Here is a 19,648-nt window from a genome sequence, read left to right as displayed (position 1 = left end):
ATGAGCTCATATAAACTTAATTCTACTTCAGTATGAGGACATGGTCTGATCTAAATACTCGCTGTCTCATGTATCTGCAAAATTCTCTGATTCTAGGAAAGTAATTGCTTCAGTCACTAGAAACCTTAAATTTGTGGAACAAACCAGGTTGGATGATAACACATGGCATAGAAAAACAATATGTACTAGCAGGCATAATAATATGTAACTTTTCAAAGTAAAAACATTATTGTTTGCTTTTTCAGGGGAAACTGTCTTCTAGCATCAACTCACTTTATGTAAAAGATCACATCATTAATGATTAAACTGTAGCATATATAAATGAAAATGAGCTGTGCAACTATGAGACTTTATGAGTCTATGTAACTATGAGACTGAGTATTTATGAAAGTACTGCATGCAAGGGATCCTCCACTAAATAAGTGACCCCATATGTTCCTCTGAAAGTATGAAGAGTATATAAGAGATAAGAACCAAGTTTGGAAAGCTTGGATGTTTAATAATTTAAGAAAATGTTTAAATTTTAAACTTGAATTTTCTGGTTTATGACAGTTAACATTTCAAGCATGGAATAGGTAACCATCTCTTGCAGCAGCTAATTTGTGCTTCTGGTTTTGCACAAAAGAATTCTTTGACCCTTTACCCAACCATCAGTGCATTCCTCAAATGAAAATTTAGGCTATGCACACTCCTAACTCATTTAAACCTTCCAGGTATTTTGATGTAGTCCTCTGTTCCTGAGTGTTTCTGTCCTGTTTCCCTCCTATTCCTTCCCCAACACACCAGGCCATGAGCCCATTGCTGATGGCCAGCCAAACCCAGCAGTGCAGAGTAGCTTCCATGGAATATTCAGTGCATGAAATTCTTGAGCCAGAGGGCTGAAGGGAGGTTTTCTCTGCCAGAATCCACTGGAATACCAGGAAAAAAGCTTCAAACCTGACCCCTTGTATAATTCTGAAAAAAAATCCCAGACTTTTCATCTCTGAAGTGTCAAGTGGTTATGTTTAAATGAAGACATTTTTCAATTATTTCCACTACATATGTAATTTTGGAAATCAATATATATATGTTGATATCCTCAGCAGACTAATTATTACTAATTATTACTAAGTAATAATTAGTATTCCAGTTATGTCCTGAAGGAAAAGCCCAGGGCCTGTTGAGACAGAGAAGAAACCCCAACTGACTTCAGCAAGACCAGTGGTTTCTCTGCTTCAGGCACAGCATGTTGTGCTTCACCCTCACCAGGAGTGAGCCTCAGAGAAGGAGCTGACATGTCTCAGGAAAAAAATCCAGCCTGTGAGGCACAGATCTACTCTCAAGAGAAGCTTACAACACCTCCAGTTCACACTTGTGTCCTTCACCCCAGGGCACACTAAAGTCAATGATTTTTACTTCGAGCTGGACCATGGTTCTTGAGTATCTTTCTTGAAAGTCTTAGTAATGTCCTCACCCATCAGTTATCCCTGTGCAATAGATTCACCTGCTGAATTTAGATATCTTTAACAAGATACATTAAACATGCAAGGCAATTAGGTGCTTTTCCCTTCTCATTCTTCTGGTTTCCTTCCTCTCTTAAAATGTTTTCTCAGGTGGAACAAAATTAGTCTCTCCAGTATTTTTTCCCACCTCAATTTGTTTTCCCTCCTTCCCCAGTTGGTTCCATTTCATATGCAACATTGGTGCAAGTAGCACTTAGGAGGCAAATTAAAAATGACAGGACAGCACCCAAAGGAGAATATAGTTTAAATTAACAACTTGCTATATCAGTCTAGTTTAAGTTACCCAAAACCAAGCTGAATACCTGGTGACATGACAGATCGTGTTTTCTTTCTGTGTAATTGAGGGTGAGATCCTACCACTCCACCTCCACAGGTGGTCTCCCTGGGGGCAGGATGGAAGCAGGATGGAAGCACTCTCCAGGAGAGGGTGAAAGTGGCCAGATCTGACCCAGGCACTGTACACCAAAGCAGAAGCAAATTCATCAGACCACAGCCATTCATCCTCCTCGTGAATGATGGAGAGAAGAGGGGTTAGATTTTAAAACTTGAAAATCAAATCTGTCATTCAGTTTTGGTATTACAACTAATGAATAGTGTTATTTTTATTTCTGTCAGCACTTTGGTTGAATGTCAACAAAAAGATGCATGAGGTACTGAAGGAACTTAAATCTAGTGGTCAGTTTCTAGAATTAAGCTATTTATCAATCCAGTTCCAACAGAAAGAATAATATATACGCATAGTAAGGTACATACATGGAATACAAAAAAGATGGAGCTATTATTTAAAATAAGTACACCTTATGCCATTTTCAGATTGGCAAGGTTCAGGTGGTACCAAGGATTTTACCCTGCTGGATCCCAGCCTGTGACTTGGGCCATTGATAACGTGTACATTGGCCCACAGTGTGAGGAGATGTGCAATGGGCACGGCAGCTGCATCAACGGCACCAAGTGCATCTGCGACCCCGGGTACTCTGGGCCAACCTGCAAAATAAGTACCAAGAACTCTGACTTCCTTAAGGATGATTTTGAAGGTATCTTCTTTGGGGTGGGGTCTGATTCTGCCTGTCCATTCTAGTGGAACCCAGGGTTGAAGGGAAAAAACTCCTTACCCCTGCATGCTTCTGAATGTAATTTATGCTGGGGGGGGGTATTGCCACAAGCTGAGTAGTTTAGATATCATTTGCAAGGACGGTCTGTGAATATTTAATATGTTGTTAGAGCTGGAATACAAAATCTTAATTGAAACAGAATTTCCTGAAACTCCACAGGTAGAAAGTAATTTTAGAAGAAAATTATGCTTTGCTGGTAGTTTGACTTTAGCACAGACAGAATGCGTGCAAATGAGGCACACAATGGAGGGCTTAAGGCTGTGTGATTTCTCGCTACACAGCCTTACTACAGCAAACACGGTTTCAGAGCAGACTGTGTGTCTCAGCCATGGGGGCCACTGCTGAGCAGCCACAGCAGACCCCAAGAGAGGGATGACAGGAGAGAATTCAAAGCCTCATGCATGCCTGGGCACGCTCAGCACTCACACACACAGCTCTAAAACCCCCTCGAGGCTTCCCCCACTAGCAGGCACGGCAAGAAGAGCATGTTTTGAATAAAGCAGCACCTGTGAACTAAATTCATCCCTTCACAGGTGCTGCTATTCATTTTAAATTTTGCCAGCTCTTACTTGCGTGCTACCACATGGTACCCAGAGTTTCTTTATAGACCTGAGTACTTTGTTGTTATCTTAAGAAAAATGAAGAAAAGTGGAAAATTTTATGAATATCTGGAAGCTTAAGATCCCAGACTTCATACTTATGGGTTTATTTTGTATATTTTGTTTTGATATATGTCAGCTTTCTAGAATACGTGGCATCAGAAACACTGAATATTTCTTCAGTCAGCATGTGATTTTTAATTTATCTCTCTTCCTCTGGAAGTAGTACTCTTGCAGTAGGAACAATTCAGAGTAAATCATAAATATGTATTCACTGTGTATTCAGGTCAGCTGGAGTCGGATAGATTCCTCCTTGTGAGTGGAGGAAAGCCATCAAGGAAATGTGGTATCATGTCTGGAGGAAACAACCTTTTCTTTAACGAAGAAGGCTTGCGTATGCTGATGACTCGAGACCTAGATTTGTCACAAGCCAGGTAACACAATTTCAAAAGGATTTCATTGAGGAAATAACACGCTGGAGAATAATACATATGTAATACTTCTGTGGTAAAGGCAAGCTGACATATTCTGTGGTCCTTACACTAGCAAATATTCCATTTTAAATACTGTTATCATTTTAAATTAAATTTAACTTGAGCTTTAATTGGATTAACCATTTAAATGTTACTTTTTTCCTTGAATAAGAACTCCAGGGTCTGATGCCTCACCTTCAGGAGTTTATGCAAGTTTTATTTCCTGAATCCGTAACATGAGAAATCGATTGCATGTCTTACAGTCTGGTGTATTACAAGCCATTGCTGAAACAGGAGTATCCACTGGAAGTATAATTCTTACATTTGTCATCTCGTAATTCTTTCATCTCTGAAGCTTGCTTTCTTCTTATTGTGCACAATTTTTTTCCCAATAATTAACTGAGAAATTCCCAAGCTGGTGACAAGCTGTCACCAGCAATTGAAAACCAAATATTTTAGTGCATTTACAAACTATGTTGCATCATTTGAGCCTGCAGAGGAGATATTTGATGACTGAGACATGCTAAGCAAGCCACATTAAAATTTTACATTGATATAAATTAATCTCCATCCTAATTGTGAGCATGCTAACCAATAGGCATTGTTTTCTAATTTATTCAGTATCTTAGTTTATATCCTTATATTATTACTTTGGAAAGATTGCATTTTCTCCAAGACTTTTTTCTACTGATCTCTTGTAAACACCTTAATCCTCTCTAAGGTTCCCTGGGAAACACTTTAACAGGCCTTTTATTTACTTTTTGCTTGTCAGCATTGGTATTGAAGCTTTAAATAATGGTTTAATTGTAAAGCATCATGGTCTATAAAGATGCCTACTATCTAACCGTTGTATTTTTTAGATCAGCACTTAGCTACCCCTGAGTGATGTGTAATATTAAGGATACCTGTCATTTGTAAGATTCCTCACAGCAAACTTTTTTCAGAACTTGGTAAATACAAACCTCAGTTCTCTGCACTAACTTTATTTCCTGGACCATTCTGAAATTTAAAGACCATTTAACAAAACATACAATCTTGTAAGTTGCTCCATTAGACTAAATGATGTTTTCCCCATTGCTCACGTTCAAAGAACTGTCATTTATCTCTTCTCCATGACAGTCTGTAGCTGGATTTGCATATATTGACCTCAAGGTGTTATATGGAGATAAATTACTTCTGTCTTAGGAAAACAAAGCAGAACATTCAATTTCTTGTATATGCTTATGAAAAATAGCAGTTATCAACAAATAACTGTATGTTCTCTTCTGAACACCAAGGCAGACTGCAATGGTGTTGCTGGGAGCTGCTCTTTAGTAACCTCAAGTAATTGCAGTAGGATTTCCTTAATTTCCAGACTGACTCTATCAGCCACCTGCAAAGCACAACAAGGCTGTGACAGATACGTGCCAAGTTCTGCACAGGACTTGGGGAGAGGTTTCAGCCTATGCCAGGAATGATGAGAACAAGCATTTTTTAAGGGTACTAGTCTCAGTACTCACATTAAAACTTCCCCTTTCGTTATGAGGAGATCCCCTGAAGTACACAGGCAAGCAGTTGTGTCTGTTGGGGCTGCAAACCATGCTCAGCACCTGGGGATTGAAATCAAGTGGAGTCTGCAATCCACTGCACACTGCCATCACATCTATATGTTAAAGAATTTAACACAGGGGACAATATATAGCCATCATGGGGTACCAGTAGCTAAAACTGCACAGCATGGAATATCAGTAGGGCCAGAATATTTTAGATATCACAACTGATCAAATCCCTTTCAATTCTGAATTAATAGAGGAATATCCACACATTTTAGTGTTACTAGATTTACGAAAAAAATCTTTGCTTTTCCGTTTCAAAATAGGCAGAGCCTTTGCAAATTATCTGTGGGATGAGCAGACAGGTATTTAAAATTGCTTTTTATCTGCCAGGCATTGTTACTTATGTTTGAGTGGGTTATTACTACATTAGTAAAAATTGAGATGAAAGAGTAGCAATGCACAGAAAGATGTAACAGAGACAAGGTCACCTGGGTTTATTTCCTTTGAATTATGTGGCAAACGTTGGAGTAAATCTGAGGAGGCAGAAAGACTTGCCAGCAGTGAAGCAAATCCATTACAGTTGATATGTTGATCCATGAGGGTACCCAGTGCTCCTTTATAGCACAAGCAATATGTTATGTCTGGTACATGGAGGTGGATATAATCTATAGTGAAAGCAGTTATATATAGTAGCAAGAGAAACTGTGAGTTGCAGCAAGGACTAGAATTAATTGACTTGTAGGTCTGGTGTTTTATTGAAGCTTTGTCTGCCCAGCACCTCTGCAGCCTCCACTCCCAGTGGATCTACCTGCAGATCAAACCAGAACAAGATTTTTGATATAAAACTTCTTTTGCTCCATTTCATTTAACCATGAGCCAGGCAGCACTAATGCAATAATAATTAGAACAGATACAACACTCTTAAGCTGTGCAAAAACTGTGCAAACATGAATTAGTACTTGTAATATCCCTGCAAGTCCAATAAGTAAATATCATTACAGCAGCAGTTCCCTCCACTCCAAGTGCACAGTAGAGCTATTTATGAGCATCAGCTGACGGGAAGAATTTCACAGTTTGATACAAGTCTATTGTGCTGCTTTGGAGAAGCCAATTAACTGGGGGATGAAAGCACTGGTGTCCCTGGGTGGCTTGGGCTGGCTTCAGGGAAGCCAGCACATTTAAACGGTGTAATTTAGACAAATTTCCTAGGCTGACTAAATGGACAAAATGACCCCTGAAAGTGAAATGTGCTTTGTTCTCCTGTCCATATTTTCTCTGGTTTATGCCAATAGAAAACTGGGATGCTTATTTTGAATTTAAGCATTTCAGCAAATTCCTAGCAAATTATGATCTACTTAGAGCATCGTTGCTTTTCTGCCACTAAAATCTGTACTCATGGGATGCAGGGATAAAAATTTCACCCAGGATTATGTTTCTGATACTTGCAACACCATCTGCTGTGCAGACAAAAGCTCAAAACATAAATGGCCAACTTTGTTCAGCCTCTTATGCCTGGCAAACTACTACACAGGCAAAATGAATTTTTGTCATCCCACCTGTCTGTCTACTTATATTCTGGAAACTTTGAAAAGGAAATCATAAGATCTCCTAAAGCTGACTCTTAAAGCAAGAAATTACTGGGCTAGTCAACAGACAAACTCTCCAGTTTGTTGTGTAGGATGTTGTAGAAAATAAATCTTTCCAGTAAGTGGAAGATTTGTGTTAGATTTGTGCAGTTCTTCATGAGACTGGGATGTGGCAAGGGGGTTCCTGACCCCAGGAGCCAGCCTGTGCTACTGCAGTATTCGCTCAACGGGGGCCTCACGTGGAGCCTTCTCCAGGAATTCCTCTTCAGTAACTCCAGCAACGTGGGACGATACATTGCCCTGGAAATTCCCTTGAAGGCCCGTTCAAGCTCCACTCGGCTTCGCTGGTGGCAACCATCCGAGAATGGGCATTTCTACAGCCCCTGGGTAATCGACCAGGTAAGGAATCCTGGGAGGGGGGGGGTTGGGTTTAGCACAATTTTAGGCTGTTTCAGTCTTAATGTTTCCATTTTGTTGGCATGTATCATTTCATTGAGAAAAGCAGAAATTCTTTGTAAAAAGATATTTAGAGCACAAGTACTATTTGCTGAACTCGTATTTTTAATGCACCATTTCCATGTGGGCTACTGAATGCCTGTTTTGAAGCTAGGGAAGGTCTTTTATATATGGGTAGAGCCCCAGGTTCACATTGCAGAAGGCCTTACCATGCAAAATGCAAGTCTAATTGCAAACTTCAAAACCCTTAATTTAAAATTTATCCAAATATGTAATTGGTTTGGTAAAATGTAATAGAAAAAAACTATAGAAAAATATCAATTGATATGAAAACAAGGTTTTGTTTAATATTTGGTATTTGCTTCTATAAAGATTATTATATTACTTTGTATGACTTCATATAAGTCACAAGAAACCCCACTGAAGTGACTGTGCTCCTAGTAGTCTTATTGGGCTGTCCAAGTTCAGCTTGCTTAAATATTTATGAATGCTTTTTTTAAAGAAGTTAGTTCAGATTATTAAGAAAAACCCAGCCACTTCAATGTTGCGGTTACAAAATTTTACTTCCCATCCCTCCTTTTAGAAATTAAAAAAATCCTCCTTCTTCCATTTCTGTATCTTCATTGAATGTAGTTATATTAGTTCAGAACAGTCAGAAACTGAATTCAGAGTAACAATGAAAGTTAATTCTACCCGGCTTGCTGTTGAAAAGTAAAATGCTGATGTCTTGCAGTCAGTGGCAAAACAGAGACTAATTTCCCCGCTTCTATCAGCAGATGCAACCTGATAGTAGTGCACCAGATTATAGTAGAGCTGAACAGTCAGTAGGAAAAACAACAGTGCAACTACTTTGCTTTGCTACTACTAACATTTATTTTTGTGAGCAGTTTTATTTCATCAAGGATAGAATTCATCTCCCTGAACTTCAGATTTGTATAGCTGAGCCATTCTCTTTAGGGCTCCATGATAGGAAAGAGATATTCCTCTCCTCATAGCCTAAAGTCTTTACTAAGTGAATTTGTCCATTTTGGACCAGCAGAATATATATACATAGACTGGCACATCTCTTCCTCCTCCAGGTTGCTAAGTCACATGTATGTTTACGAAGACTTAGAGACATTTTTTCTTTTCAATAACAATTCCTTGCCTAATGTTTCAGATTCTTATTGGAGGAAATATCTCTGGCAATACAGTATTGGAAGATGATTTCACCACACTAGATAGTAGAAAGTGGCTGCTCCATCCTGGTGGAACAAAGATGCCAGTCTGTGGATCTACTGGGGATGCTCTGGTGTTCATTGAGAAAGCCAGCACTCGCTATGTTGTCACCACTGACATTGTTGTCAATGAAGACTCTTTCTTGCAAATAGATTTTGCAGCATCCTGCTCTGTCACAGACTCCTGTTATGGTAATGACTTCTTAGTACTTTCTGCCCTCTGCTGTAGAGGAAAGTTCACTTGTTTTCTGGTTCCATTATTCACTGCAACAAGAACTGAGAAAAAAAAAAGAAGGCTGCATGCTTCTGTTAGAAATTGTAACATTAGCTTTTTTATTCTATGTGTCTGAAGCCTAAGATAAACTGAAGTCTATTATTCCCTCCGAGCGTTTAAGTTGCAGTTCAATCCATTAAAGAAAAAGACTAACAGCTGCCTTGCTCAAATCCATTCACCAGTATATAGCATTCACTGCCTGGGGTGGTGCTGGTGGTCCTAATAATAAGCAACTGGGTGTTCCCAGCATATGTTTCTTGCTTTGAGGTTTTGCATTTTTGGTGTAGGAAGTCTCAGTTCTGATCTCACTTGTACCTCTATATCTAAGAAGTCATTTATAACAACATACATCTGACACTGCTAAGGCAGCATCAACTGCAAAAATTTGTATCTTCCATATGAAATAATGAACATGTATATAGATATATATGTATCCATGTAGGAATGTGTGCATAGATATATGCACTTGTGTATATATGTATTTATATGTGTATATATATGTTTATGTACACATAATGTGATTTTTAATTATGTAGCTTCCTTTTTTTCCATATGATGTCTACTGAGTGCAGAGCCAGCCTTTATACGTGTATATACACATATTTACATACAGATACACAAATAAATAAAAATGTGCTCTGTTCTCAATACATATCACATGGAATTAAAAATTGGCTCATTATGTGATTTTTAAGGTACACAAGAAATAGGTCTTTCTAGCTTTTGAATGCTTGATTGTGCATCTTAAATTACATTCTTTTATGGTAATTTTTGGAATATACAGGTTTTCTATGAGGAGGATAATATAATAACCATCATATGGTATGTATTAATTCACTGAGTTGCTGACAATTCCTCTAGAATTCTGTATAAAAATGGAAAAAAATTTTACATGGAGTCCCCAAAGTGGTTTCTCTGATTTTGAAAATCTGAAGCTTCTCACATGCTTAACAATATATTTTTCTTTTGGTATTAAAAAGACTACAACATCCTAAGATCATCTCTGCTACGTTTAAAAGTGTTTTAGGCAGCTGAGCTGTATACTGACTAAGAAACAATTCCTTTTTTTTTTTTCTTTTTTTTTTTTTTGTTTGTTTTTGTGTCGTTGTCTACAACACCATTATCTTAACTTCATATTAAATTAGGCAGGACACTACCTAATCATGCTTCCAGTCATGATGAGTAAAGTGCTTCATTTTGCTGAGGGAGATTTAACACTAAAAACTCACTTACCCTTGTTTGTATCCACTTGTCCTTGTATTTCTATAGCACTGTCTTCTGTGCTGAAACATCAAGTAGGACTGATTGGGTGATTAAGGGTAATTCCCTGTGCATGAGGGTAGAAGAAATGGGTCTGTAGTAATCAAAAAAAGATCACAGATTTATCACCCCTGTCACTGCAAGCCATGCTCCTTGTTCTACATAGCCAGAAGGCCTGGCAGCTGGAACATTTACTTCAAGTTACAGTTCTGTGCCTATTGTTATTTACTTTTTAATGGCTGCATGAAAGTTTAATCTGAAGTATTTAGTAAGCTTGACTAACCTTTTTTTTCATAATAAAATTTATAAGCCATAGACATCAAAACAGTGAAATTGCTGACTTTCACTGAGAAATGAATACATTAGTTTAATGTGGCTAGGCTGTTTGAATGAAAACAAGCTCACTGACTAACAAACTCAAATTAAAATTGTTTATGCTGGATAATGAAATGAGCTGGTCTGGAGGAAGGGTGGAAGAGTGACTAAACCGTCTTGAGACACAGCCAAAAGTTTGAGTGTTGCTCTGCCTTAACAACAGTTAGATCCTGAATCTCACCCTTCAGCCTGAAAAACAAAATGTTGGTGTTTTTGATGCTGTCACATCATTTTCTTGCATGCTGCAGCTACAGAAATTGGCTTGCCTTAATCCTGGCAATTTAACAGATGATTTTGTCTTTGCACCTGTGGTCCCTTGAGGTAGGTGGCAGATGCAGAAGTGTGCTGCAGACTCCTCCTGAGCTATACTTGCTGAGCAACATGTAACATATTCTCTAGAACTGCCACCAAAGGAGGTGGCTTTGTGCTTGTGACACAAGTGTTTGAAAAGTTCTGAGTGGTTATTTTGTCAGTGTAGACTTGTGATGCTCTCTGAGGCTTGCACTTCATTGTAGAACTATGGATGTAAGTCTCCAAATTAAGTAATTAACCATCTTTCCACCCTTAGCTATTGAACTGGAATATTCAGTGGACCTTGGGCTCACCTGGCACCCAATTTTGAGAGACTGTCTTCCTACTAACGTGGAATGCAACAGGTACCATCTCCAGAGGATTCTCATTTCGGACACTTTCAACAAGTGGACCCGCGTTACTTTGCCTCTGCCTCCATATACTAGGTATCTCTTCTGGTTTTCTGCAGAATAAATCTAAATGTATAACTAGCTATTTATAACATCATGACACTTTATAGCATTAAAGCAATTGCATAATACCTTGCATTTCAGTGTGATGTATATATATAGGAACAAATAAGTACAAGTAAATGAAGCTTCATCCTGCTTTGCATAAAAATTGCAAAGCTCTTCTGTGTGCGTGTTTACTTTTCTTATTTATAGATAGGAAATTCTTGTTCTAGCAAGGGACAGAGGGAACACTATAAAGAATCACATGTTATCATCAGCCTCACTAAATTCTGGTTGTTTTGGTGGCTAATTGGACTGGCTGAATCCCCACTGCACCCTGTGCTTGCTGTTACTGTGTGTTTTAAATATAGCACTTTTCAGGCTGCTTGTTTTTCTGTGCATTCCTCGTATCCTTTGTGTCTCTCTCAGCTTAGATGCTCTCTTTATTGTTTATACACGACCTCCTTTTCCTTTTCCTACGTTCTTTTGTCTTTGAGGGAAGAAAAATTGTGGGATTTGTTGGGAGGCTGCAGTGAAAGGAGCTGTTTGGGACTATCAGCACTATTGGGGATGCTGCCATGTTTTCTACAATGCCCTGAAAACTGCTGGATTTCTGATTTGTTTGTCAAAAAGATCCATCTAGGGACAACTGGGTAGTTCAGCCTTCCTGCTGACATCCTTCTAGATGTGCTGTTTTGCAGTGACAGCTGTGACTGTCTCCTACACAGTGATACTTGATAAAGCCCAAAGTAAAGCCCTGCCAACACAGGTAGCGAGGGCGTCTGGCTCTCAGCACAGTTTGATACTTTGCTCCTTGTGCTGAGCCCAAGCTCCTCACATAGGCATAGGCTGAGCTAACTGCAGGCACAGAAGTACCACAGTGCAGGCAGAGCCTTGAGAAGGTTGTCATGACAGATGACAGCTAATGCACATGTGAGTTTGGAAACACAGACATTTATTTTTTAGCAATTGTACCCAGAGCACCTATACAGTTGCCACACATTTTGAAATTAGTAGTGGAAAAGTCCATGCTCTACCACTAATCATTTGGAGCATCTAGACTCTTCCCTACCTTCAGTGCAATTATGTCAAGTAATAGTGCTTTTTTAGGAATTGTTCCCAGCACTGATCTTCGCTGCTTCCTTTTTTGTACCGGTTCACTACATATTGTCTGTAAAATCCATTACCCCAAGAGTTCTTGTACAAAGACTGTAAATTTGCGTTCAGGACAGTCTTTCTGGAATTGAATAGAATAAATAAGGGCTGGGGTTGATGTTCCAAACCTATTGAATTTGGACCTGAAAGGAAGCTACCACCTGAGATAAACTCAGATTTATGAATAACTGTGATTTTAAAACCAGAGAGTTTTTTGAGCCGTATATGTCAAAAGAAGTCTGATGCCCTACTGAGGCAAAGATTGCCCTTCTGTCCAAACTGATCATTGTATTTGTTGGCTCAAGTAATACCATTTTCCAAAGATATTAAGATAGGCATTGCATGAGAGAGGTTATTACAACCTTATCTCATAAGGAGAGATGTTGAGCTTTAGGATAAGGAACGGTGCAGCTAATAGGTCTTTTGGTCTAGATGCAGTATAATTTTTATGCTGCTTTATTATTTCAAGCTGTGTAATAGCAGGTGTGTGTCTCCAATTTTTTTGTGCCTGTATGTTTTAGGGACATGCAGGTTATGTAGTCAATAGTTTAGCCTGGTGCTCACCATCCATGTTTGCATAGCTTTTCAGGGCTCCTGTACTCCAGACCACTATGTAACCTCTGGCCTGCAGAAAGCAATGAACACTTAAAATCAGAGCTGATTTTAAAATGCAAATACAGCTTCTCATAGGAGCATCAGCTCTATAAATTGTTAGTGAAGAACCAAACCTAAAGCAGGCAGTGTAAGATATAGGTGCTCATCTTAATTCTTAAAGGACTTCCTCACAGTTTTTACATTTCCTTTAAAAATGCCATTTGGTGGGCAGCTAGAGCGCTCACAGTAGATTTCTCTTTAGATAAACATGTTATTTATTCATCTCATGCAGCATATTCATAAAGAAATAATTCATGGAATAATATCGACCTTATCATAAAAGGTCCATTTTTACACTGAATAGTTTTGGGGGATTTTGCTGTTTATTTGTTTTCGTGTTTACAATAATTGTGATTTCTCTTTGAGTTGCAAAAGAAAACAGACTACAAGAAGTTCAATGCTGCCATCTAGTGCTGTACAGCAAAACAGGGACCACCTTGAATTTATAATGGTATTTTTGACAAGTTACAGAAATTCATCTACTCGCAGCTCTTGACTCATGGTCTACACCTGCATGAGCTGAATAGCTCTTTGGCATCCCCTGAGTGTTTTGGCTAGATTTTCATCATCTGTCTTGGGAGCTGAGACACTTAATTCACATATGGAGAGCTAAGCCCCTTTAATCAATAAAATGAAAATGATTTACTGAAAAGGGCCAGGATCACACCACAGATCATTTCTTTGCATTTCCAGTCAAACCCTGGGTGGAGAGGAGGGAAGAAACTGCAAAACGTGGATAACACTGCAAGCCCTGCATGGCCTCTCTCATCTGTCCCCTGTAGATTTATAATGGCAGCATCTTATCTAGGAGCCAACCCACTCTGTAGAGCTGCTCTTACCTAAGTGTAGTTGGGAGAATTCATAGAGAAAAAGTTGAGTTATTTTGCTGACTTGGACTGAAGCAACAAAACTCTGGCTCACTGTGAAACCTGGAAGATTTGGAGGTTTCTGGCTTGATCCAGCTCCCAGCTATCCCTCAAGTTTGGATTTTTGCTGGGATATGGTTATGACTGAGCTTCCATTTGGATGTACCACCTTCTTCCTGCCCTCCTCTCCACTGCACCAACCATGGCCCACTGGCTTTGCTTTTACCAGTGATCCCTTTCCCACCTCCCACACTCTCAGCATGCAACCAAACACTTGTGCTTTGTCCTGTTCTCAGAACTTGTGCCTCCTGTTCCAAGAAGGCATCCTCTTCTTGGAAGGACGTTGTCATTGTCAGGAATCAGCCCTGAGTTTTGCTGATACCAAACAAGTCTTCGAAGAGCAGTCTAGCTTCAAGACTGACATTTCCTTCCAGTCAAAATAAAGATTAGCTTAGCTAGAAATAGACCTTTCTGTCTGTCTTTCTCTCCCAAGGTCTCAAGCCACTCGCTTCCGCTGGCACCAGCCCGCTCCTTTCGATAAGCAGCAAACGTGGGCAATCGACAACGTCTACATCGGGGACGGCTGCATAGACATGTGCAGTGGCCATGGGAAGTGCACCCAGGACAACTGTGTGTAAGTGTCATCTGTTCCCTGTCCTGCCCAGCACTGCAGTATTTCACTCCTCCCCTGTCATTTTAATGAACTTCAGGAAAAACTGTGATATAGTTTTTCAAAGCAAGGTGGATTTTGCTGTTAAAACTGAGCAGTGCACCAGAACCACTTGGGAACAGAAATAACAAGCAGAAGGGTAAGTGTGGGGGTTGGCTCTGCCAGACCTCTGCCTGTTCCTGCACCATGGCCAATGCAGACAGTCCTTTCCTCAGTGGCAAAGCATCGCCTCTGCTGCTGCCTCTGCCGCATCTTGATTCTCCTCCCACCAGGCAGGGAGAAGATATCTCTTGAGTTTGCACACCCCTCTAGGGACATATAGTCCTGCAGCTTCCCAGAAGTTGTCATCCTTATTCCCAAGGGGTTTCACACTATGTTCCTGTGCTCTCAGCTTGCTTCTGGGTGCAGAGAACCTGGGCTGGAAGTGGGACATGTCCACTGAACATGATATATGCCAGTTCTTCAGAAGGCCAGATTTTGCCTTTTGACTGGTGTTAACTTGATGGTCTGATGCATCTGCTCCATGGTACGGTTTGCCAGGGGAGGCAGACTGGCTTGATCCTCAAACTATCTGCATAACAGTTGACATAGAATCCTGCAAAGCTAACAAACAACAATCAGATCTCCCCAGATTTGCCTGTCTTGGCAACAGAGAAATACCTTCCAGATGGATGTATTGCTTTTTTTTCCGGCCACAAATGGCAACAGAAATGGGAGAATGGTTGTATAATTGCACTGTGACTTTATTTGTTAGAAATATATTTCACTGTAGAATACACATATTATTGTGTTCTCCATCCTGACAGCACTGAAGTACCAAGACACAATCTCCACGGTGAAATCTCATAGTAGCAGAACACATTTCCATGCTGTTATCCAGTCTTTGACACATTACAAGAATGTTTTTCAGAGGAGAAAAAAGGGAGAACTATATAAAGAAACAACAAGAAAGCACCCATCTACCAAAGTTTTACAGAAACTTAAACTGTAACATTAGCAGGACATTCTTAGGCTTGGCACACTCTCTTAAGTTTATCCATCCAAGCACAGTGAATTTTACTGATTTTACTGTGTTCAGCAGTGTACTCTGTATTAGTAGTTTGAATGATACATAATACTAAGCCTTCCTAAAGTCATTTTTGTATCCTACTAACCACAAAATGTGGCAGATGTTTGAAACCCCCACATACCAGTTGTGTGCTAGCAAATGATGCAGACAGCTTCTATGCGGAATAAGATGGCACCTTGAAGTGGAATAACGTGGCACTGATTAAACTGCTGTGCAGGGCCTTTGCCAGCTGATTTCTGCATTTGTTTTCCTCTGCAGCTGCGATGAGCACTGGGGCGGGCTGTACTGCGACGAGCCAGAGACTCCCCTTCCAACACAACTGAAAGACAACTTCAACCGCTCCCCGTCGAACCAGAACTGGCTGACGGTGAACGGGGGCAAACTGAGCACGGTCTGCGGTGCCGTCGCCTCTGGGATGGCTCTTCACTTCAGCGGGGTGTGTGTTCAGCACAGAGACCAGCTCACTCCATTTGACAGTATAAATGGGACTGATTTAAAAAGTTAACTAAATAGCAAGGTGTTAAAAAAAGCAGCATAACATATTAAATATATAAAATATTTTTTAAAATTATATTCTTTGCCTAGCTGAAGGTCAAAGTCAGACAAGTCCTACAGACTAGGGCCAGCCAGAAACACTCCAGTAAAGCTGATACCATGTTCCTCACTACGCTGCAGCCAGGAAAATGAGATACAATGTGTGTGCCTCCTGAAAGGAGCTGTAGAGGGGCTGGAAATGGAGCTGATAGGTTAAAGCACAGTGTAAGAATGTAGACATTTAATTTCACTCACTCAGCCTCCTCATAGCACTTAAAACTTCCAAAGAACAAAGTTTGGTGTGGCTTCTAATCAGACCGCAGAGGTAAATTAATAACTAGCTATTTGCACTTGTATAACTTGCACATGGTCCTTGAAAATACAGAATCACAGAGTGGGTAAGGTTGGAAGGGACCACAGTGGGTCATTTGGTCCAGCCTCCCCGCTCAGGCAGGGTCATTCTGGAGTACGTTGCATCTGTGTGTAGCCTCATCCTTCAGATGTTTCACATTGGGTGTTTTCAGAGTAAGCTCACAGTAAAATTTCCGAGGTTAGCTGCATACATAGGTGTATAACCCATGCTGCTGCTGAATTATAGTTGGCTAACAGATAACCTCGAGATTAAAAAAATGACAAAATAGTATTTTAGAAACTTGTAAAATTTATGCTTGTAGATCTCTTTCATCAATTTTATAACTAGGTTCAAACTGATGAAAGTTTTCTAAAATAAATTAACAGAAGCACTAAATTTCCACTTCCTCCCAGTAGGACTAAGCAGGTGTCACTAACTAATAGACTAAGCAATGTGAAATTTATTGTGGAAATTGTGGGACTGTGGAAAACACACATATTAAAATTGCTTTGCCATTTCATGGTTTGCATAAATTGAGCCATTAGCACATAATCAGTGATTCATTAATTCTGCATGGAAAACCTTCTGATTTACACTGGAAGCAAATGGATTTTTGCAATTCTTGTATTCAGAAGAAAAGTGAACACAGTTATGGATACTAAATGCCATAAAGCTGTAGGAATAAGTAGCAATATGTATGAGTACACAACAGATGTTTTTAAGATGGAATGTAACTGAACTTATGTCTTCAGGGAAGAATATATATTGTTCTGTTGTAGCTTAACCTTTGACATAATTAATAAAATTTATACAATTTTAGAATTTTTACAGCATGAGGTTACATTAATAGTGACTGCATAGTCTAACACTTTTTATGAACATAAGTTTGCCAGCCAGCATATTTTTTCCTTGCTTTTCAGGGCTGCAGCCGTATGTTAGTTACAGTGGATTTGAACCTCACCAGTGCAGAATTCATCCAGTTTTATTTCATGTATGGATGTCTGATAACTCCTAATAACCGCAACCAAGGAGTGCTGCTGGAGTATTCTGTGAACGGTGGAATCACCTGGAGCCTCTTAATGGAAATTTTCTATGACCAGTTCAGCAAGCCTGGGTTTGTAGATACCTTCTTTCTGACTATATAATTTCCTTTACTAAAGTAAAGTGGTCTTGAATGTTTCATAAGAACCTGTGGGACCTATCACTGCTGTGGTTTGGATGTCAGATCCTTGCAAGTTCAGGTTGTCCAGTCCTGCAAGCATTTATGAATGGCCTTGGCACATGTGCTGGAGCATCAGCATTTGTGCAGCTGCTAGGCCAGAAATACAAGGGTAGTTAGAAGCCTGTAGCAGCCTGGTAAGTTTGTAAATGGTTGCAGGAGGATAAATTAATAGCTACTATAGAGATACTCATCCTGTTCTTTAAGATGCTAACGTTTGAAATCTAGTTTCTTACTGACAAGAGCAGACAGTCATTGTTTGAACTAGTTAGAAAATGGTGTGTAGAGGAGAAACTGAATTTCTGCAGACATCCATCAAAAGGATGGATGGACACACTCAAGCCCTATTTTCAGATACCTGTGAGATTCAAATCATGCATACATGCGAGGTGACCTTTTCCTCACTGACTAATTATAAAGATTCATAGAAAATGGGAATGTGAGGGGCCCATTATTTGTTATTTTGTTTGAACACACCAAGAAACTATTAGCACTTTAACTGGACATGAGATTTAAGTGTACTGTTGTCTACTGTTGGAATGGAAAAAAATAAAGTTGTACTGGAACATGGCTATTTGCTGAATAGCTCCAGGTTAAAAATACTGATCTTAATTTTACTTCAGTCCCTTAATTAGGATCTTATGGTCATACCCTGCTAGTCTAGACCATTGCATTTGGTCCCATAAGGACAGCTGGAGCAAGTGAGGTTGCTCAAACCATGCCAGTCTGGTTGCTGACACTTCCCACCTCTCTCTGAGCCCCTGTCCCAGGGATGACATTGGGAGTGACCAGAAAGATTTTTATTCTGGCATTTCCCATAGAAGAACATAGGCTAGATCAGCCACTCTTTTCCTTCTCTTCCCAACTTCCATGTACTCTAAGAAACACAGGTAGTGGACCTGGTCAAAGCACCTGGCACAGAGCATCGAAATTGTTCTCCTTCTGTGGCTTTCCTACAACTAATTTCCACTTTGTATTTCAGCTTTGTGAACATCCTCCTTCCCTACGATGCCAAAACCATTGGGACACGGTTCCGCTGGTGGCAACCTAAACACGATGGGCTGGACCAGAACGACTGGGCCATCGACAACGTGCTGATTTCGGGCTCAGCCGACCAGAGGACAGTGATGCTGGACACCTTCAGCAGCGCTCCCCTGCCGCAGCACGAGCGCTCCCCCGCCGACGCAGGGCCCACTGGCAGGATCGCCTTTGACATGTTCATGGAGGACAAAACTACAGGTAAAGGTTCCACGTGGACCTGAGTTAAAGAGCAAGGAGCTTTTCAAATTTTCAAATCTTGCTGAGCCTCTTGAGTCTTTGTCTCACTGTGATGGCGATCACAGACAATCCCGTCGATACGGAGGTCTGGTCTTTTGCTTTTAGTTCATAAAACGTGAAGTGAAAAGATGTAACGCAACTTTTCTTTTTTACGGCATGGATTTTAGAAGACTAATTTCTTTTCAAAGAAAGAAAAACTGATTAAAAAGTGTCAGGTTATTCTAAGCAGATTTCTTATCCTGAATATCTGCTTCCTATTTCCTAACTTTTTAAAATATTATATAGGGAAGTTAAGTTCCATTTTACAACTAAATTTTCTAGAAGATGTATTTCCATATGTTTACAAGGCTTAACAAGCACCAGTGCTGGGGTACACTTTGTGCAGACATGTAGGCAGTGCCTATTAAAAGGCTCTCCCAAAAAATGTTCAGTGCAACAGAAGTTTATGTTTTAAATAAATCTCAGATCCTTACTTCTTGAGCATTAAAAAAATAATGCTATAGTTCTTATACAAGAGAGTAATAAGAGGTGCTTTCAACAATAAATGTGATAAATGTAATACCTATGTACATGGGAAAGATGGGGTACTGATGTTCTCAGGAGCAATACTAAATAATTCTCACGTAGGCTGAAGAACAAAGCCATGAATCATCACCTTTCGTGGTTAACACCACTCCCTGTGTTTTTTAATTTATGTTGTCACTGTATATTACTGGTGT

General features: G+C 39.8%; 1 protein-coding gene across 1 annotated transcript in view; it reads left to right on the top strand.

Annotated features, from left to right (window-relative positions):
* The window catches only part of RELN (reelin), a 279,441-nt gene that overhangs the window by 237,725 nt on the left and 22,068 nt on the right, over positions 1-19,648 (top strand). Inside the window, 9 exon segments of the mRNA XM_032687702.1 lie at positions 2,316-2,536; positions 3,500-3,647; positions 6,948-7,206; positions 8,423-8,672; positions 10,958-11,126; positions 14,301-14,441; positions 15,805-15,982; positions 17,353-17,546; positions 18,634-18,890. Coding sequence (XP_032543593.1) covers positions 2,316-2,536; positions 3,500-3,647; positions 6,948-7,206; positions 8,423-8,672; positions 10,958-11,126; positions 14,301-14,441; positions 15,805-15,982; positions 17,353-17,546; positions 18,634-18,890 — 1,817 coding nt within the window.

This window comes from Chiroxiphia lanceolata, chromosome 5 (genome assembly GCF_009829145.1).
Source record: "Chiroxiphia lanceolata isolate bChiLan1 chromosome 5, bChiLan1.pri, whole genome shotgun sequence".
In the NCBI taxonomy this organism is placed as follows: Eukaryota; Metazoa; Chordata; class Aves; order Passeriformes; family Pipridae; genus Chiroxiphia; species Chiroxiphia lanceolata.
The sequence above is the reverse complement of the archived record's forward strand: the minus strand, read 5'-3'. Positions and strand labels throughout refer to the sequence as shown.